This window comes from Oncorhynchus masou, chromosome 14 (genome assembly GCF_036934945.1).
Source record: "Oncorhynchus masou masou isolate Uvic2021 chromosome 14, UVic_Omas_1.1, whole genome shotgun sequence".
NCBI classification, from domain to species: Eukaryota; Metazoa; Chordata; class Actinopteri; order Salmoniformes; family Salmonidae; genus Oncorhynchus; species Oncorhynchus masou.
The window spans coordinates 920,690-942,741 of NC_088225.1; the positions used below are offsets into that span (position 1 = coordinate 920,690).

General features: G+C 43.0%; 1 protein-coding gene across 1 annotated transcript; it reads right to left on the reverse strand.

Annotated features, from left to right (window-relative positions):
* Positions 1-7,330: 7,330 nt before the first annotated feature.
* On the reverse strand, positions 7,331-10,483 carry LOC135553929 (cyclic AMP-dependent transcription factor ATF-4-like). Its single transcript, XM_064985874.1, has 3 exons — positions 10,274-10,483; positions 8,968-9,378; positions 7,331-8,633 (listed from the first exon to the last, which is right to left on the reverse strand). The coding sequence occupies exons 2-3, from the start codon at positions 9,260-9,262 to the stop codon at positions 7,717-7,719; spliced, it is 1,212 nt and encodes a 403-aa protein (XP_064841946.1). The 5' UTR covers positions 9,263-9,378; positions 10,274-10,483; the 3' UTR covers positions 7,331-7,716.
* Positions 10,484-22,052: the final 11,569 nt, after the last annotated feature.

Genomic DNA, 22,052 nt, shown 5'->3' on the forward strand with positions numbered 1-22,052 from the left:
GCAGTTTTGTAGCAGTGGCTTCTTCCTTGTTGAGCGGCCTTTCAGGTTATGTCGATATAGGACTCGTTTCACAAGGTCCTTTACTGTTGTTCTGGGATTGATTTGCACTTTTTGCAACAAAGTATGTTCATCTCTAGGAGACAGAACACGTCTCCTTCCAAAGCGGTATGATGGCTGTTGTTTGTACAGATGAACGTGATACCTTCAGGCATTTGGAAATTGCTCCCAAGGATGAACCAGACTTGTGGAGGTCTACAAAAAAAAAATCTGAGGTCTTGGCTGATTTATTTAGATTTTCCCATGATGTCAAGCAAAGAGGCACAGAGTTTGAAGGTAGGCCTTGAAATACATCCACACTTACACCTCCAATTGACTCAAATCATGTCAATTAGCCTATCAGAAGCTTCTAAAGCCATGACATAATTTTCTGGAATTTTCCAAGCTGTTTAAAGGCACAGTCAACTTAGTGTCATCTTCCGGCGCCGACAGAGATGGCCGCCTCGCTTCGCGTTCCTAGAAAACTATGCAGTTTTTTGATTTTTACGTGTTATTTCTTACATTAGTACCCCAGGTCATCTTATGTTTCATTACATACAGTCGAGAAGAACTACTGTATATAAGATCAGCGTCAACTCACCATCAGTACGACCAAGAATATGTTTTTCACGACGCGGATCCTGTGTTCTGCCTTACAAACAGGACAACGGAATGGATCGCATGCAGCGACCCAAAAACGACTCCGAAAAAGAGGGAAACGAGGCGGTCTTCTGGTCAGACTACGGAGACGGGCACATCGTGCCCCACTTCCTAGCATTCTTCTTGCCAATGTCCAGTCTCTTGACAACAAGGTTGATGAAATCCGAGCAAGGGTAGCATTCCAGAGGGACATCAGAGACTGTAACGTTCTGTGCTTCACGGAAACATGGCTCACTGGAGAGACGCTATCCGTCTCTCCAGTTACTCCACGCATCGTGCCGACAGAAACAAACACCTTTCTGGTAAGAAGAGGGGTGGGGGTGCATGCCTTATGGCTAACGAGGCATGGTGCGATGAAAGAAACATACAGGAACTCAAATCCTTCTGTTCACCTGATTTAGAATTCCTCACAATCAAATGTAGACCGCATTATCTACCAAGAGAATTCTCTTCGATTATAATCACAGCCGTATATATCCCCCCCAAGCAGACACATCGATGGCTCTGAACAAACTTTATTTAACTCTTTGCAAACTGGAAACCATTTATCTGGAGGCTGCATTCATTGTTGCTGGGGATTTTAAAAAGGCTAATCTGAAAACAAGACTCCTTAAATTTTATCAGCATATCGATTGCGCAACCAGGGTCGGAAAAACCTTGGATCACTGTTACTCTAACTGCCCCACCCCCCTTTCGGAAAAGCTGAACACGACTCCATTTTGCTGATACCTGCCTACAGACAAAAACTAAAAAAAGAAGCTCCCACGCTGAGGTCTGTCCAACGCTGGTCCGACCAAGCTGACTCCACACTCCAAGACTGCTTCCATCACGTGGACTGGGACATGTTTCGTATTGCGTCAGATAGCAACATTGACGAATACGCTGATTCGGTGTGCGAGTTCATTAGAACGTGCGTTGAAGATGTCGTTCCTATAGCAACGATTAAACATTCCCTAACCAGAAACCGTGGATTGATGGCAGCATTCGCGTGAAACTGAAAGCGCGAACCACTGCTTTCAATCAGGGCAAGGTGTCTGGTAACATGACTGAATACAAACAGTGCAGCTATTCCCTCCGTAAGGCTATCACACAAGCTAAGCGTCAGTACAGAGACAAAGTAGAATCTCAATTCAACGGCTCAGACACAAGAGGCATGTGGCAGGGTCTACAGTCAATCACGGACTACAGGAAGAAATCCAGCCCAGTCACGGACCAGGATGTCTTGCTCCCAGGCAGACTAAATAACTTTTTTGCCCGCTTTGAGGACAATACAGTGCCACTGGCACGGCCTGCAACGGAAACATGCGGTCTCTCCTTCACTGCAGCCGAGGTGAGTAAAACATTTAAACGTGTTAACCCTCGCAAGGCTGCAGGCCTAGACGGCATCCCCAGCCGCGCCCTCAGAGCATGCGCAGACCAGCTGGCTGGTGTGTTTACGGACATATTCAATCAATCCCTATACCAGTCTGCTGTTCCCACATGCTTCAAGAGGGCCACCATTGTTCCTGTTCCCAAGAAAGCTAAGGTAACTGAGCTAAACGACTACCGCCCCGTAGCACTCACTTCCGTCATCATGAAGTGCTTTGAGAGACTAGTCAAGGGCCATATCACCTCCACCCTACCTGACACCCTAGACCCACTCCAATTTGCTTACCGCCCAAATAGGACCACAGACGATGCAATCTCAACCACACTGCACACTGCCCTAACCCATCTGGACAAGAGGAATACCTATGTGAGAATGCTGTTCATCGACTACAGCTCGGCATTCAACACCATAGTACCCTCCAAGCTCGTCATCAAGCTCGAGACCCTGGGTCTCGACCCCACCCTGTGCAACTGGGTACTGGACTTCCTGACGTGCCGCCCCCAGGTGGTGAGGGTAGGGAGCAACATCTCCTCCCCGCTGATCCTCAACACTGGGGCCCCACAAGGGTGCGTTCTGAGCCCTCTCCTGTACTCCCTGTTCACTCACGACTGCGTGGCCACGCACGCCTCCAACTCAATCATCAAGTTTGCGGACGACACAACAGTGGTAGGCTTGATTACCAACAACGACGAGACGGCCTACAGGGAGGAGGTGAGGGCCCTCGGAGTGTGGTGTCAGGAAAATAACCTCACACTCAACGTCAACAAAACTAAGGAGATGATTGTGGACTTCAGGAAACAGCAGAGCGAACAGCCCCCTATCCACATCGATGGAACAGTAGTGGAGAGAGTAGCAAGTTTTAAGTTCCTCGGCATACACATCACAGACAAACTGAATTTGTCCACTCACACAGAGAGCATCGTGAAGAAGGCGCAGCAGCGCCTCTTCAACCTCAGGAGGCTGAAGAAATTCGGCTTGTCACCAAAAGCACTCACAAACTTCTACAGATGCACAATCGAGAGCATCCTGGCGGGCTGTATCACCGCCTGGTATGGCAACTGCTCCGCCCTCAACCGTAAGGCTCTCCAGAGGGTAGTGAGGTCTGCACAACGCATCACCGGGGGCAAACTACCTGCCCTCCAGGACACCTACACCACCCGATGTTACAGGAAGGCCATAAAGATCATCAAGGACATCAACCACCCGAGCCACTGCGTGTTCACCCCGCTATCATCCAGAATGCGAGGTCAGTACAGGTGCATCAAAGCTGGGACCGAGAGACTAAAAAACAGCTTCTATCTCAAGGCCATCAGGCTGTTAAACAGCCACCACTAACATTGAGTGGCTGCTGCCAACACACTGACACTGACTCAACTCCAGCCACTTTAATAATGGGAATTGATGGGAAATGATGTAAATATATCACTAGCCACTTTAAACAATGCTACCTTATATAATGTTACTTACCCTACATTATTCATCTCATATGCATACGTATATACTGTACTCTATATCATCGACTGCATCCTTATGTAATACATGTATCACTAGCCACTTTAACTATGCCACTTTGTTTACATACTCATCTCATATGTATATACTGTACTCGATACCATCTACTGTATCTTGCCTATGCTGCTCTGTGCCATCACTCATTCATATATCCTTATGTACATATTCTTTATCCCCTTACACTGTGTATAAGACAGTAGTTTAGGAATTGTTAGTTAGATTACTTGTTGGTTATTACTGCATTGTCGGAACTAGAAGCACAAGCATTTCGCTACACTCGCATTAACATCTGCTAACCATGTGTATGTGACAAATAAAATTTGATTTGGATTTGATGTAAACTTCTGACCCACTGGAATTGTGATGCAGTGAATTATACATGAAATAATCTGTCTGTAAACAATTGTTGGAAAAATTACTTGTGTCATGCACAAAGTAAATGTCCTAACCAACTTGCCAAAACTATAGTTTGTTAACAAGAAATTTGTGGAGTGGCTGTAAAACAAGTTTAATGACTCCAACTAAAGTGTATGTAAACTTCTGACTTCAACTGTATATATATATATATATATATATATATATATATATATATATATATATATAATATATAGTTCCAGTCAAAAGATTAGACACAGCTACTCATTCAAGGGTTTTTCTCTATTTTTTAAAACTATTTTCTACATAGTAGAATTACAGTGAAGACATCAAAACTATGAAATAACACATATGGAATCATGTAGTAACCAAAAGTGTTAAACAAGTCAAAATACATTTTTATAATTGAGATTCTTCAAAGTAGCCACCCTTTGCCTTGATGACAGCTTTGCACACTCTAGGAATTCTCTCAACCAGCTTCACCTGGAATACTTTTCCAAGAGTCTCAAAGGAGTTACCACATATGCTGAATACTTGTTGGCTGCTTTTAGGCCTACAGTATAAAATGATTCAATACATGTTGTTCCCACAAATTTCATTGAGTGCAATTGAACATTCAAATATGAATGTGCAAGCTTTTTGAGTATGTGTTCTGCAATATACTATTAGATGAAACAGTCAGTAAAGCATTAGGAGTGTCCAGAGTTGCGATATAAAAAAGGAATGTTTCATTCCAGTAATACATAGCAATGCTGTCACACAACATCCCTCATTGCATTGCAGGTAAGCAACATAAACACAGGAGCGCCTTAAGGGACAGTTTTAAGACCATTCCTATTCAATCCAATTTCAAAAAATCATAACAGGGATCCAATGAGCTAATCAAGGAAATACTTTACTTTTATATCCTTTCTCAATGTTAAATAAGGAAAACTTAGAAGAAAAAACGAATGAAGAGCTTATTGTACTGAACTGTATTTAACAAACATTAATTGTTTTTTTGCAATACCATTCAAATACCATCCAAAGATATTTTGTAGGTCTATATGTCCAATGTAGGCCTATTGCATGTCTTCCCATATTTAAAAGATGTCTGTGAACTGAACATACACTTCAAGTGTTGCTGACACCAACCACAACTGAGGAATCAACAGAACCCACAGCTTGTTGAAGCCTACTGTCTCAGTCAAGGGTCAAGATTGGCCAGTAACATGTCCACTATGGATTTCGCATGAGATTCCCAAGGAAGACTGAGTCGCATGACACTCCTGGAGCCAGGACACTTCCTGCTTTGCGGTGAGGGTTATTATCCATTATTAAATGATGCAACATAAGGGTTTAATTAAAAATGAGCTATCAGACAGACCAGTTGTAACATCAAGAGTTAACAGAAGTTGTGGTAAATTAGGTTTAATTTTCCTACGGAACTGGTTGTGCTTCTCACTGAACAGACAGCATCTTTGGGGAGCTTGTGAATGGTTTCAGAGATCCATACATTGTGCCTCATTCACCACTTAAAACCTGTTTGGGGTAGGGGGCAGCATTTTCACTTTTGGATAAATAGCGTGCCCAAACTGAACTGCCTCCTACTCAGTCCCAGATCCTAATATATGCATATTATTATTAGTATTGGATAGAAAACACTCTGAAGTTTCTAAAACTGTTTGAATCATGTCTGTGAGTATAACAGAACTTATTTAGCAGGCGAAACCCCGAGGACAAACCATTCAGATTTTTTTTTAAGTCACTGTCTTGTCAATATGTTTTTTCATGGGGAATCCAGAATTCTAATCGACTTTCCTGCAGTTCCTACTGCTTCCACTGGATGTCACCAGTTTGTAGAAATTGGATGAGGTTTTTCCTTTGTGTAATGAAGAAGTACCGTAGCTCAGAATGAACGTCACTTCATGTGTATCTTTTGATAGAGGCGTGTAACCAGAAAAGTAGGGTCAGTTTGTTTTGCTCCTGTATTGAACACAGATCATCCAGTCTTCAATTTAATCGATTATATACGTTAAAAAAATACTTAAAGTTGTATTACAAAAGTAGTTTGAAATGTTTTGGCAACTTTACAGGTAACTTTTGAGATATTTTGTAAGTTGGAAGCGGTGTTTTTCTGGATCAAGCGTGCCAAATAAATTGACATTTTGGATTTTACGGAATTAATTGAACAAAAGGACCATTTGTGATGTTTATGGGACATATAGGAGTGCCAACAAAAGAAGCTTGTCAAAGGTAAGGCATGATTTATATTTTATTTCTGTGTTTTGTGTCACGCCTACAGTTGAAATATGCTACTCTCTCATTGTTTACAGGGGGCAGGGTAGCCTAGTGGTTAGAGTGTTGGACTAGTAACCGAAAGGTTGCAAGTTCAAATCCCCAAGCTGACAAGGTACAAATCTGTCATTCCGCCCCTGAACAGGCAGTTAACCCACTGTTCCTAGTCCGTCATTGAAAATAAGAATTTGTTCCTAACTGACTTGCCTAGTAAAATAATAATAAAATGCTGTTGTGCGATCATCAGATAATAGCATCTTATGCTTTCCCCAAAAAGCCTTTTTGAAATCTGACATGTTGGCTGGATTCACAACGAGTGTAGCTTTAATTTGCTATCTTGCATGTGTAATTTAATGAAAGTTAGATTTTTATAGAAATGTATTTGCATTTCGCACTCTGCATTTTCCCTGGCTATTGGCCATGTGGACAAGCGTCCCACCTACCCCAGAGAAGTTTGGCACAATCCCAAATAGAGAATTTCCCCCAAGCTATCTGGACAAAAGCCCCAGAGTAACAAAAAAAGTGTGCGAGAACCCTAGTCCCAGTTTTAGGTTGAATAGTGTCGTGTCACTGTGGTCAACCTCCATTATTTAAGGTCAGCACACAAACACACTGTCTATCACACACAATATACTGTAGAGAACAGGTCAGTGAGGTAGCTGGAAACTGTGTCAACACAAGATGATCAGAAAATACAAAATTTGTTGGAACTTGGATGTATCCCAGAATGAACTAAAACAAAGTAAATTAACTATATAGGGGATATGGTGCAAATGTTAAACCTGACCCTTATCTGGGTAAATGGTTATGTTGAGCCAGAACATACTGATAATATTCCTCCATTGAACCAGTATTTGTATGGGTCAGGAGGTCACTGGAGCAGGTCATATCTGGGCTATATTCAACAACTGGCCTCCGCACTTCTGAACACATTCACACCGGTATTAGCTAAATGAGGCCGAGGACCCTATTTTGAAATCGCAATACTTATTTGAGACGCAGTAAAATGGCAAGATTGGTCCTAATAATATACTGTCTTCACTGTATTATGATCATACTGTATATTCCCAGAGTTTGCTAAATTAATTGCACAAGACCAAATGGATTCTACTTTTTAATAGATAATGAAAGGAATACAATTAGATACAATTCATACTACAGTAAAAATACACATGTATAATAGGATTCAAAATCTATTTAAGACTACATGCTTCTACAGAAATAGACGCGTCTTGATAAGAATAAACAATGACAGAGACGACAGAAGATCAGACTAATTACACAAGTCAATATACTGTTAGGAAAATACTTAAGGTTTTAATACAAGAGATCAGGGACGACATCAAACTCAAGCTACAAGAACAGTCTCTTTAAACTCAAAGGAAGACACAGGCAGGAAGGGCAATAGAACTTGGGCTTTGGGAGTCTCAATACATGCATTTAAAAAGCATTATAGATAGTAGGATACTTGCTGGGTTACACTACGGTTAGAGGTCACCGAGTCCCTTCTTGCTCTTCGCTTGGCGCACCTCCTCCATGAGGTCTTTGAGATACTGGATCCCATTGGCAATGGAGTCTGCTTTCTCCGCCAGCTTGTGGTTCCTTTGCTCCAGCTTGTCGCACTCCGCGCTCAGGGCCTCCTGCTCAGTCTTCTTCTTCTGGCGGTAGCGCGTGGCCGCCGTCTTGTTCTGCACCATCTTCTTGAGCTTCTTCTCCTTCGGGGGTCCTCCAGTGCATGTGGTGGTGGGAGATGGCTGATCTGGATGTTGTGGCCTAGACTTGGGGGTTGTTGGGTACGGTTTTCTCCTATTTTGGAACCTTGACCGAGTTGTGGCGATGGAGGGCCAGTTGAGCTGCCCGGAGGAGCTTAAGCTGCTGTCACTGTCAGAGGAGAGGATCTCTGGGATGGTTGTCATGCCAACCTCATGTTTAGGGGCCAGGAGGACAACGATGCGGGTTGGGGAGAGACACAGCATGATGCTGGGGACCGGCTGGGTTAACTCCAGGTGAAGCAGCTTCTCGCTGACACTCGCCGAGGCATCCACCTCACTGTCCAACTCTAAGGTGAAGGTGGGAGATGGAAGAAGAGAGGGGGCTGGGGACTGGGGCTCCGATTTGATCTCCAGCTCCTCCTGGGCATCGGGGACGCAGGGGGGAGGTGAATGGACCTCCTGAGGGTCTTCCTGGGGCTGTGAGACGGTCGGGGGGAGGAGTGGATCAGTGGTGGTGGGAAGGTCCGTGGGAGTAGGGAGAGTTGGGAGGGGGAGTGAGTCCAGCTCCATGGGACACTCAAAGGAAGTAATGAGGTCTTCAGGGGAGCTGGGGAAACATATAAGGGAGTCCAGGTCAAACTCACTCAGGTCGACCCTCTTAGCCATCCAGTCCATGCCAGAAAAGGCATCTTCTGTGGAGGACAAAGAAAGCGGGTTATTCAACTGCTCAATAGCCAAAGTAATATGAAAATACAAATATTTGCATTACAAGTGGTGATCATAAATGTCAAAGTGGAAGTCTTAAGTTTTCATATTTGTGATAAAAGCATTTCACTGTAAGGTCTAATACAACAGGTGTATTCGGCGCATGTGACAAATAAAATTTGATTTGAAAACCTATCAGCTTTTCTATACTGCAAAAAAAAAACAGATCATGGGAATAAAATATAAATTCCTATGGATTTCTACACACTGTCAACCAGTATGAACATACGTTTGGAGGACTTAGGACGTGGTGGTCCTCACCTTTCCCATTATCTGCACCAATGTGATGGGTGTGGCCTAGCTCATCAGCAGATAGCCAAGGGAAGGACAGCAAGTCTACCTCAGCCTTCTCTTCCTGGAGGAGCAGCGAAGGTGGAGAGGGAAGAGGGGATAGAAGGAGAATTGGAGAAGATGACGAGCGGGGTGAAGCCCCCTCTATCAAGGTAACTTCATCATGGTGGAGCAGCGACCCCATAGGGTCGGCCATGAGAGAGGAAGGCCCCCAGAGTATGGCCTCCATATCGTCCAGGCCAAACTGTGAGCTCATCATGGTCATAGCTCTGTTGTCGTAGTACAGTCACTAGGATCTGAGACGGTAGGTACTGCAGTAGGAGGTCGAGCGGTTCTTTTATGCTGTCAACTACAGCAGTGCTAAGGGTTTCCACAAGGGACCTGGGAAAGAGATAGGAGATGACATGGTGAGTTCATGTAATAATGTAAACCGAAGCTCATGTGGGCTAAAGAAATTGCCTTTTCTCCTTTACGTTGATTCTATATTATGTCATGATCAGTCATGTTATGCTATGATTGAGTAATGTAATATTTGTCTGCACACATTTTTAATTGGGTGGCAAAAAAAATATGCAAGTCTGAACTTATGGTTATATCTGTAATGCGTTTTGTGCACAACACTGCCCCTACCATTTTACAGCGCATCTCCTTGCACTGGCACTGAATACCCTCACTGCCTTTGTCTTGTGACTCGCACACGCGCCAAATGAGGTCAGTCAGTTTCCACAGCAACCATCGTCAGAACAGAAGCAAAGATTTGTATAACTAAACATGGTTCTATCTGTGATGGAATTGTGTCTAGCAATGAGATGGCTGCTTCCGCCTCCCTAACAGCCACGATTGTGTTCACCCTCCCGCCTTAAACATTGATTATATCGCCATTTTGTTCGAAAAAGAACACGAACCATTTTGTTCCACGTTGGCATTCCTGGAATAAAATCGTATCACACATTCGATGTAAAAAAATCTATATTTTTAACAATTTGGTGACAATGTCGCGGGTTGTTATGTTAACAGCTCACTGGCCAGTTTACCAGAAAGAGATACAATGTAACATTCTCTGATCTGACTCGTGACGTCTGTATCCAATGTCATTCCAAGGATTTGTCTGGAGAATGGCACCCTTACGGCAAGATATACTATATGCATTTATAAAAATACTTCGCTACACAACATAAGCAGGCTAATAGTTTCACAAATTGAGGTTAGTGCGCATTGTCATTGACCTGTCACAGATTCACGTTAGCCAGCCACTTGCCTACAAATATATACTTACGTCATTTTGACAAATATGAAGTTGAAGCAGTGCACTGGATTGATGCACTGTTGAATTTGCTGCTGCTAGGACCGCCGCGAACCGTTAAACTGCCATTTCGCCCAAGAAAGCGGTGTCACTTGAATGTTGTTGGGTGCTGGTTGAAAATGGCACATGCTGAGGGCGCAGCCTAATATACAACTTTCAAAAAGACCAATGGTATATATATACACACTAGATTACTTATAGGAGGGTTTGTGTTGAAGCCACCCTGCATCCATCTTGCCCCCCCATTGTAAAACATACTTTGGAAGTTAAAGAAAAGCATTTATTAATGTCTACATTCATTTTTGTCACGTTTATACTATTACAGACACCTTAATGCATACTTTGAAATTATATTATGTGAGATAAACATTTAAAGTGAAAAAATAAAAAACACTTTCCTTAGTCAGATTCTTTGAGGTTACTGATGTTACTGTCCCCACTACAGTAACAAATACTTAAATACATGTAATTTTGTCCTTGAAACATTAAAGTGAAATAGAATTCCATTCATTCCTATGGCGGACTGCGCCTAGTGGGGAGTGCCAATATGTCCGACCAGTGGCTTCGAAGACTCTAAATGGCCAAAACCCAGCAATCAAGGGTTTATATACATCGCTGATGCACACCTAGGATATCCTTCCATAGGTCCTCACTAGCTTCTGTAGCCACAAAGTCATAAACCTCACCCATTTCTACAAATTCTTCTTAAATTCTCTTCCTAACCTTATGCCTAATCCCTAAATTTAAATTAAGACCAAAGCAATTTTTTTTTGGTGGAATCTGACTTTGTGGCTATAGAAGTGGAAACCGTATCATTCCGCACATTGGGAGTTAACAGGGGCCAGTTTTAGAAATCATCCTGTGATGTCTTATACTAATCACATAATTTATGTGAGTCAACAACTTTTCAATAAAGTTTATTGCACGTCCTTTTTAGTATTCAGATAATTCACAAATCGGATATAGATAAAATGTCCTGTGGATATTCTCAGCAGGACACACTGCATAGTAAAACATTTCACATTCATACTCATACATTTTAAATACTTTATTTGAAACTACATATCACATTACAGTCGAGAGGATTCAAACATTTCAAAGTTCATGGATATATGGAGATTTATGGATACAGAAAACACCATGGCTGCCAAAACAGCGGACACAGAGCAATACCGCTGCTTTGGCTTTGTCCTATTCAGGCCTGCAATCTGAAAGCCACGTACTGTCAGCCTATGTACATGGCTGAGACTCCCAAATATTAGCACTGCAAGTTTGCACTGATAACCGAGGCTGTTCACGGGGGCTGACATTTCAGTAACTTGTCAGCAAAGGCTGGCTTCATGTAGTCTTCAATAGGGCAACCCACTTCAAAAATGAGCACCTCCCTCCGGCCTCCCCCAAAAAACAATATCTTGTATGTGTCCAAAACATTGCCAGACCTTTACTGCATTAACGACAGCACACACACACACCTCAAAATCTACTGGCTGCTAGAGAGAAAGCCTGCCACACTTGGTGCAGTTCATTGAGCTCCGCCTGTAGCTCTTGGGTCACACCACGAATCCTGGTTGCAAACTTAGTCTCAGAGCCCTTTTCAGCCTCTGGCTGTCCTTGTCAGTATAATACAGGTCCATGTCTCTGGCAAACCCTTTAGGATCAGACTTCATGCCCAACTGTTGGGACTTATTACACCCAGGATGCGCTGCCTCCAGCACCCTGGCTATTCGCAGGGCCTCAGGATCAGCATGATGGAGTCTGTGGAAGTTGTACCGCCTCAGCTCAGCCATCCCACTCTGGATGAAACAAAGACACAATTCCAAGTCTGCTATCTCGGCTTTGTACTTCTGCACCACCTCCTCCAGCCTCTTCCGGTCCACAGAGTTGATTTTGTTGTTGCCCATGGGCGCTTTGATGCCTATCCCGCTACCCGACGCCACCATGCCCGCCTAATTGCTGTGGCTATGAGGGAGGAACCCATGGTCATGTGTGTGAGGACGATGCCCACAACGGCCACCGTCCCTCCCATGGCGTCCGTGGTGCCCCCGGCGAGGTCGTTGTGACAAGGCCTCACAGGGTATCGTTACCCTTCATTAGCAGGCAGTTGAACAGACAGAGGCCATTTTTCACATAGAGGCACCTCTGGTTGAACTCCCTGGTGGGATGGAAAGACCGATTTAATGAAAGACAGAGGGCTGATTTAATGGTATGCCTGCCTGTATTGGATGTAAGATCAAAGCTCTATCCTTGAAATGGTGTATTAACCACATGTGTACAGTAAGAGGTTAGTCAGGTCTCACCTGGTTTCATCCTCTAGACTGAGGCCATAAAATGAAGGTGGCATGTTTTCCCAGCCTGAAAGAGACACATACACAATTACAAACCAAATGTATTATCCCTCAGTAATCTATGGTCACATATTGCATCCTAACAGCTGAGAACAGTTACATTTTTTTTACAGAAGAACAGTTGCACGTTCTTTCATCCTCACAAATGAATTAAATACAATGTAATGTAGTGTCAAATAATGCAATATACAGTACCAGTCATTACTTTGGACACACCTAGTCATTTTAAGGTTTCTTTATTTTTACTATTTGCTACATTGTAAAATAAGAGTGAAGAAATTGACATAACACATATGGTGAAGACTATGTAATAACACATACAGAATCATGTAGTAACTAAAAGATGGAAATCAAAATATATTTTATATTTTAGATTCTTCAAAGTAGCCACCCTTTGCCTTTGACAGCTTTGCACACTCTTGGCATTCTCTCAACCAGCTTCACCTGGAATGTTTTCCCATGAGTCTTTTCCTAGCCAACATGCTTCTACATCTGCGTTGCTTGCTGTTTCTGGTTTTAGGCTGGGTTCCTGTATAGCACTTTGTGACATCTGCTGATGTAAAAATGTCTTCATAAACAAATTTGATTGATTGATTGAAGTTCCCACATATGCTGAGCACTTTTTGTCTGCTTTTCCTTCACTCTGCGGTTCAACTCATCCCAAACCATCTCATTTGGGTTGAGGTCGGGTGATTGTGCAGGCCAACTCATCTGATGCAGCACTCCATCACTCTCATTTTTGCTCAAATAGCCCTTACACAGCCTGGAGGTGTGTTGGGTCATTGTCCTGTTGAAAAACAAATGACAGTCCCACTAAGTGCAAACCAGATGGGATGGCATCTCTTTTTCTAATCGGTGTCCTTTAGCAATGGTTTCTTTGCAGCAGTTAGACCATGAAGGCCTGACTCACGCATTCTCCTCTGAACAGTTGATGTTGTCTGTTACTTGAACTCTGTAAAGCATTTATTTGGGCTGCAATTTCTGAGGGTGGTAACTGTAACGAAGTTATCCTCTGCAGCAGAGGTAACTCTGGGTCTACCTTTCCTGTGGCGGTCCTCATGAGAGCCAGTTTCATCATAGCGCTTGATGGTTTTTGCAACTGCACTTGAAGAAACTTGACCTTTATGTTTTAAAGTAATGATGGATTGTAATTTCTCTTCGCTTATTTGAGATGTTCTTGCCATAATATGGACTTGGTCTTTTATAAAATAGGGCTATCTTCTGTATACCATCCCAACCTTGTCACAACACAACTGATTGGCTCTTAAGAAAGAAAGAAATTCCACAAATTAACTTTTTCAAGGTGCACCTGTTAAGTGAAATGCATTCCAGGTGACTACCTCATGAAGCTGGTTGAGAGAATGCCAAGAGTGTGCAAAGCTGTCATCAAGGCAAAGGGTGGCTACTTTGAAGAATCTAAAATATAATATATTTTGATTTGTTTAACACTTTTTTTGGTTACTACATGATTCCATATGTGTCATTTCATAGTTATGATGTCTTCACTATTATTCTACAATGTAGAAAATAGTAAAAGTAAAGAAAAACCCTGAAATGAGTAGGTGTGTCCTAACTTTTGACTGGTACTGTACATCTGTGGTAATAATGTTTAACCCACATCCCACTGTCTTCATCCATCTCATTAGACTTTCAAATTCCTGCTGAAAAACAAAAATAGGTACACACAGGTTTTTAGATCAAATTGAAATTATGGAACATCTAATAATGCAGGTGAACAGCAACAGAAAGAGGGGAAACCTCATGTGAAGCCTGGTTTTGGCTTAGGCAGGACCTGTTCCTGTAAATATGCCTTTCCCCGTTCATGCCTTAGATAGTCGACCATTAGGGCCAGGGTTTATCAGGGAGGCCACCGCTCCTTTGAGTATGGTAAGGCAGGGGGGGGGGTCGCAGGGAAAATATTAGTCTTTTTCTTATTGATTCTCCTGCATATTCTGTGGTGCTGGGCCTACCCTGGTTAGCTTGTCATAGCCCTACTGTTTCGTGGCCACAGAGGGCTCTCACGGGGTGCTTGCGAGAGTGTTCAGGTAGGTGTTTAGGGGTTTCCGTTGGTGCTATTACAGTGGAAAGTCAAGACAAGGTCTCCACCGTGCGCACCCCCCCCTACTCAATTACCACCCCATCGATGGGGGGGATTGTGCGATAGATCTCCTGGTAGACACTGCACTTCCCAGGAGTCACGTGTATCCCCTGTCGCAAGCGGAGACGGTGGCTATGGAGACATATGTCTCTGAATCCCTGCATCAGGGGTACATTCAGCCCTCCATTTCTCCCGTCTCCTCGAGTTCATTTTAGGTAAAGAAGAAGGGATGTTTGCGCCTGTGCATTAATTATCGAGGTCTCAATAAAATCATAATGAAGTATAGTTAAGTATAGTGAAAACATGGTGTGAAATGTTCCAAAAACATGTTTGCAAATGATTTCACGTGAAATTACACTTACACATGTGAAGTGTCCCAAGAACACATGTTTTCACACGTGAACAACAAATCAACAAGACACAAGTACATTTAATAACCATCAGGGGACTTTTTGAGTTTCAGGAAGGAAGGAACATAAATAGAGGTAGTTATATTTCACTGAACACTTCCCTGTCTTTGTCACACACATGCAGTATCTGTTTCACCTCAGATGAAAGCATATCACAATAAATAAATGGTGTACTATATCCTTTGAATGGCACCATGTGTGTATCTATAGTTGTGAGCTGCGTTTGTGCTTCTGTCAGCACCAGTTGGAGACAGGGGCATGTACGGCTTTCTCCTGCAGCAGGGGTTGGAGTTGTGTGGCCAATCTCTGAGGGGGAATGAGACCGAGTGTGGGAGGGGGGCCCTACCGACCATGGTGGGGGCCGTGAGGGGTGAGGCAACCTCTCATTGTCTGTGTTGGAGGGCTATTGAACATGTACAATCCCAGAAGCGATGTTAGTTGTGAATTGATATGAGGGCCTAAAAAGTCATTTGAGTGATGCTTACCGTCGGACTCTGGGATCTATTGACGTCATAGCAAGGACAGGGGTTCAGATTTGGGTAGAGCTGGTGGTCAAACAGGGCGAGGGGACTGACTGTGCTTTCGTTCTATGGAATCCTATACCAATACAAAGAAAGCAAAGATATCTGATTGACAGAAAGTAAAGTTACACTGATAAAACAGTGAACATTAATGTCTTTTCTTCTTTGCAATGAATATGAAGTACTCTCTCTCACCTGAGGCTGTAGTAGGTGCATTTCTGGTAGCGTCCTCTCATACTCTGAAGAGGCTGAAGAGGAGCGGGACATCATGGGGGACCGAGGGGTCTCACAGACCATGGGAGAGGAGGAGGGGAAGGCTTATTTTTTTGCTAAACCCGTCGAAGGCCTGTGTTAAACCACAGCGAAGAGTCGTGGGTTGATTTGTTTTATTTAAGCTATCTTACTGTATACACTATATACTGGCTTATTCAGTGGTTCTCTTGGTTTACCTTCTCAGTCATTCCAAGTTTAGATCTATCAACATTGTCATCGTCCCCACCTGCAGATGGAGAGGGCCTCAGAAGAGTGCCATATTTCTTGGGAGGAACTGGAGGGCGGCGAACAGGACGGGAGTTCAAACGGGGACTCTGATAGTCTGTTAGGGAGCCAGTCTGATTGGAGGTCTGTCAAAACAGTTCACAAATCATTTAGCAACAACAATTGGAACATTAACTGCAAAACAAAGTGAGCCAGACTAGAAAGGGAAGAATGAGAGGGGAAAAAGAGGAAGAGGCCCCGGCTTCTGCACAGCAGCATCTTCTACGCTGGTTCTGACAGGAAAACTGAGAGAGAGTGTTGTTGACTCACCTGGGTATCCATCACATTGCTGTAGCTTCAGGAGAGGCCTGGAAAGCCTGGGTTCTGTCTCTTGTCCAGGGGCTCTGAGTGGGACATATACTGGGGTAATGTTGGCTGAGTCTAGATTTGGTACACAGATTGACTTCTTCCTGTTAGACTTAGCTGAGACACAAATCACAAAGTCACGATTATGTGCAGTTAAACGGTATATAGACTGTTAAGGTGTCATAGAGCTTTGGGCCAGTAATGGAAAGGTTGCTGGTTTGAATACCTGAGACGACAAGGTAAAACACAAATGTAAAAAATCTGCCACAGTGCCCTTGAGCAAGGCACTTAACCCTAATTGTTCCAGGCGCGCTGTACAATGGTGACTCTACTCCCTGCGGGTGTTTCTCAGTGGAAGTTGGGATATGCCAAAAATAATAAATACATTTCCATTACACACTTTTGTGTATCAAGACAAATACAAGCACCTTCCCAAAATAGTATTATTATTATAATATGAATAATAAGTACTTACTGTTACAGCCCATTAGTATGAATTAAATGATAATGTAGCTATTGTGACCAACCAGAGTTTTGAAACTCAGGTCTCCTCCATACGACAGTATAAGGTACATTTCTTCATGTCTTTAAATCATAAATTTTTAGTGCTGTCATGGCAATTGAGTATGGGGAAGAGGTTAGTGCTGTCCTGCATTTGAACTTGGCTTCTACTCACCTGGGGCTCTGACATCTGAGGCCGTAGGTCACCAGCAGTCACAAAGTTTGGCCGAAAGGGGGGCCGGCTCCTTGACCTGGCAGAATCTGGTGTCTGGCTATTTCATGGGCTTCCATTGTCCCTATAATTCTATCAATTGCAATGCAAAAATATTTAACACTGTCAAAGAAGGATTTGAAAAATTGGCCATTTTCCTTCTGGCATCATCCTTACCATTGATATGCGTTTTCTTCTTGGCTGTCTGAATCCACCTGCAAGGATGGGAGGTCATAGGACCCGATGGCAGTGGACGACTTCACCAAGAATGACTTCCTGGGAGGTATAGGAGGCTAGGGGCAGAATGATGGGAAACCACTACACCTAATACATCAAATCACTGCAAAATCTCGCTTTTCTTTTTACATGGCAAATATCCAGTGAGAGCTTTGTTTTGAAATGTTGCACTTCCCCCTTGATATCAAGTCTACTGTGTGAGGAAGATCCAAGACTCAGAAATACAAGATACATCTAACTATGAGCGATGACAAATACGTTTAGCTATAATGTGGGTTAAGGCTTTAGTCTCACACTGAAAGTGGGCGCTGCTTTAATGATAACACAACAACCAACCAATGAAAAGGATATCCAACCATTTTCACAACATTCCCTTTTGGAAATGGTAGGGCGATATACACTACCATTCAAAAGTTTGGGGTCACTTAGAAATGTGCTTGTTTTTGAAAGAAAAACATTTTTTTGCCCATTAAAATAACATCAAATTGATCAGAAATACAGTGTAGACATGGTTAATGTTGTAAATGACTTTTAGCTGGAATGGCTGATTTTCATTTCTACATTTTATCTGTGATCCCAAATCAAATTGAATATTTTATAAGTTACAAGCTAAGACAATATTTGATTTCATGATATTATTTTGTCTTTACACATCTTTTCACTACTGGCCACATCCCTTCAAGTACTGAGCAAATGTCAAAATGTATGAAATTCACTGAATTTGCATTGTGAATGTCGCTTTAATGGATACTAGATATGACCTATTGTGATCCATACACATGTGACATGCAAAGTTCAAGTGTTATACTAAGTAGTTAATGTTGAGCCCAGTCTGTCACTCACAGGTGTGGTCTGAATATTCCCTTTTGATTGCACAAATGTTCCCATTTGTTCACTCTGCTATAAAATAATTTTTTTTCAGAATTACTGCAACAGATATATGTTAAATATTTAAGAGGCAAAGGCCTGCGGCTACAGCCTACTAACAAATGACCAGCCAGGCCACCACAAACATCTGCAGTACACTCCTCTCCCCACCCCCAGTTACTTACACACATACAATTCAAGGAAGATCAGTTTGTCTCTGTGAATGTTTTGTCCTCTGACAAATCAACTGTAAGTTTCGGTGTTCCTCAAGGTTCCGTTTTAGGACCACTATTGATTTCACTATATATTTTACCTCTTGAGGATGTCATTCGAAAACATAATGTTAACTTTCACTGCTATGCAGATGACACACAGCTGTACATTTCAATGAAACATGGTGAAGACTCAAAATTTCCCTTGCTAGAAGCCTGTGTTTCAGACATAAGGAAGTGGATGGCTGCAAACTTTCTACTTTTAAACTCGGACAAAACAGAGATGCTTGTTCTATGTCCCAAGAAACAAAGAGATCTTCTGTTGAATCTGACAATTACTCTTAATGGTTGTACAGTCGTCTCAAATAAAACTGTGAAGGACCTCGGCGTTACTCTGGACCCTGATCTCTCTTTTGACGAACATATCAAGACTGTTTCAAGGACAGTTTTTTTGCAAAAAAATTGCAAAAATCAGAAACTTTCTGTCCAAAAATGATGCAGAAAAATGTATACATGCTTTTGTTACTTCTAGGTTAGACTACTGCAATGCTCTACTTTCCGGCTACCCGGAGAAAGCACTAAATAAACTTCAGTTAGTGCTAAATACGGCTGCTAGAATCCTGCCTAGAACCAAAAAATTTGATCATATTACTCCAGTGCTAGCCTCCCTACACTGGCTTCCTGTCAAGGCAAGGGCTGATTTCAAGGTTTTACTGCTAACCTACAAAGCATTACATGGGCTTGCTCCTACCTATCTCTCTGATTTGGTCCTGCCGTACATACCTACATGTACACTACGGTTACAAGACGCAGGCCTCCTAATTGTCCCTAGAATTTCTAAGCAAACAGCTGGAGGCAGGGCTTTCTCCTATAGAGCTCCATGTTTATGGAATGGTCTGCCTACCCATGTGAGAGACACAAACTCGGTCTCAACCTTTAAGTCTTTACTGAAGGCTCATCTCTTCAGTGGGTCATATGATTGAGTGTAGTCTGACCCAGGAGTGTGAAGGTGAACAAAAAGGCTCTGGAGAGACGAACCGCCCTTGCTGTATCTGCCTGGCTGGTTCCCCTCTTTCCACTGGGATTCTCTGCCTCTAACCCTATTACAGGGGCTGAGTCACTGGCTTTCTGGTGCTCTTCATGCCGTCCCTAGGAGGGGTGCGTCACTTGAGTGGGTTGAGTCACTGATGTGATCTTCCTGTCTGGGTTGGCGCCCCCCCCTTGGGTTGTGCCGTGGCGGAGATCTTTGTGGGCTATACTCGGCCTCGTCTCAGGATGGTAAGTTGGTGGTTGAAGATATCCCTCTAGTGGTGTGGGGTTATATCCTTCCTGTTTGGCCCTGTCCGGGGATATCATTGGATGGGGCCACAGTGTCTCCTGACATCTCCTGTCTCAGCCTCCAGTATTTATGCTGCAGTAGTTTATGTGTCGGGGGGCTAGGGTCAGTTTGTTATATCTGGGGTACTTCTCCTGTCTTATCCGGTGTCCTGTGTGAAATTAAGCATGCTCTCTCTAATTCTCTCTCTCTTTCTTTCTCTCTCTGGGGACCTGAGCCCTAGGACCATGCCTCAGGACTACCTGGCATGATGACTTCTTGCTGTCCCCAGTCCAACTGGCCATGCTGCTGCTCCAGTTTCAACTGTCCTGCCTGCGGCTATGGAATCCTTACATGTTCACCGGACGTGCTACCTGTCCCAGACCTATTATTTGACCATGCTGGTCATTTATGAACATTTGAACATCTTGGCCATGTTCTGTTATAATCTCCACCCGGCAAAGCCAGAGGAGGACTGGCCACCCCTCATAGCCTGGTTCCTCTCTATGTTTCTTCCTAGGTTTTGGCCTTTCTAGGGAGTTTTTCCTAGCCAACGTGCTTAAACACCTGCATTGCTTGCTGTTTGGGGTTTTAGGCTGGGGTTCTGTACAGCACTTTGAGTATCAGCTGATGTACGAACGGCTATATAAATAAATTGGATTTGATTTTGATTTGAAGATCTAAGTCTATTCACAGTGTCTTAGGGTAGCATTGCTGATCTAGGATCACTGATCAGGTCCCTCCATGTACTGCCTGATTGGATATTGTTGTGTTGAATGTGTAAAATATATATGCAAAGGAACAGTTAGGTAACCATTTACAGTATCTGCAGTGCATTATTAGTCTACTCAGTAAGTAAGCACAAGATCTAGATAAATTAGCTACAGAATGTAATGTAGAAATTTCAGCTTTCTGCAGCAGGTACCCATGGCCGGGCAGCTTAATCATGTATCACTCTAGCTAGCTACTAATAGCTAGCATGAGGGACTAACTTACTTCCACTAGCTAGCATGACTAGCTAGCCAACCTGCTAGACAGTCAGTTAACCAGCTTGCTAGCTAGTCAGCAGTAACATTTGCCGGCTAACGGTAGCCAGCCAGTTGGCGCCAGCCAACTTTTTTTCAGTTGTTGTTGAGTTCCTTCTATTGGCATGCCAACTTCATGATAAGTTAAGCATCTTAGCTAACATTACTATTTTTATCTACCTGGCCGTCACACAACTTTCTCAGTGCTAATGACACTGCAGCTCAACCCAGACGGTAAACATACACCATCCATGAATAATATTATGGGTGAGTATTTCCAGGTATGAACAAAACACATTTGATAAATGTTGTTTTTATTTGTTTTTTGTTAGTCTATTTCCAATTTGGACACCATAAACAAGATAACGAGTTGACACCTGGTTTTCGTTTTGGTTATCAACTAGAAAAATTCTAAAACTATTAGTTTCCTCTTTTTGGCCTTGCCGAGATAAAATGAATTATCCAAAAGCACACAAACCAAGTCTCCTGATGATTCCCATGTTTGGTTAATGATATTTGTCCCTTATGACTCACTGTAGAAGTGGAAGCCTTTTTCACTTCCTCAAAATCACCCGAATTGATACAAACTCAAGAAATCTGTAATTATTTTAGACGTTTTTGCAGAGGATGTTTTAGTTGTGTAATTTTACATCTATCTAAGGTGTTTTGTGCAGTATTTCTTGTGTAGTCTTTTGTAAACAAAGTCGGAGCTGCTGGGCAGGTCTGTCTCACTGTCGATGTTATTGCGCTGGCATCTGTGTGCGTCTTGAATGAAAGGCTGGACGGCAGACCCTGCAGGGAACAATGTCATCTACGAGAAAGCCCTTATCCACCATAATGGCCATGTCAGGGTTGAGTATGGAAATCATTCTAGACTGCTTGAAGATCTCCTTGTCACTCACAGGTCCAGCATACAACGATGACACAAAAGTGACAGCTCCATGTGGTGATGTTCCCAACATGCCCTTAAAGGTACAGTGTGACAAGTAGGAAGAAAACATCTCAATGTGCAGTAGTAGTGAAGATGCTGTCTTGCAGCGGAGTTCAGTGTAGTCAATCACTACCCGGGTGTCTGGATAGTCCTTGAACTCAGGTGGCAGGTGGGTTTTGATGGTTTCCTTGGGGATCCATATCTGTGCTTATCCAATCAGACAGAATAGGAAGTTG

Excerpts from the sequence above, each read along its gene's own strand:
- LOC135553929 (XM_064985874.1), bottom strand. The coding sequence starts at position 9,262 with ATGACCATGATGAGCTCACAGTTTGGCCTGGACGATATGGAGGCCATA. Across the intron at positions 8,634-8,967 it reads TGGTGCAGATAATGGGAAAG|AAGATGCCTTTTCTGGCATG; the intron begins GTGAGGACCACC and ends TGTCCTCCACAG.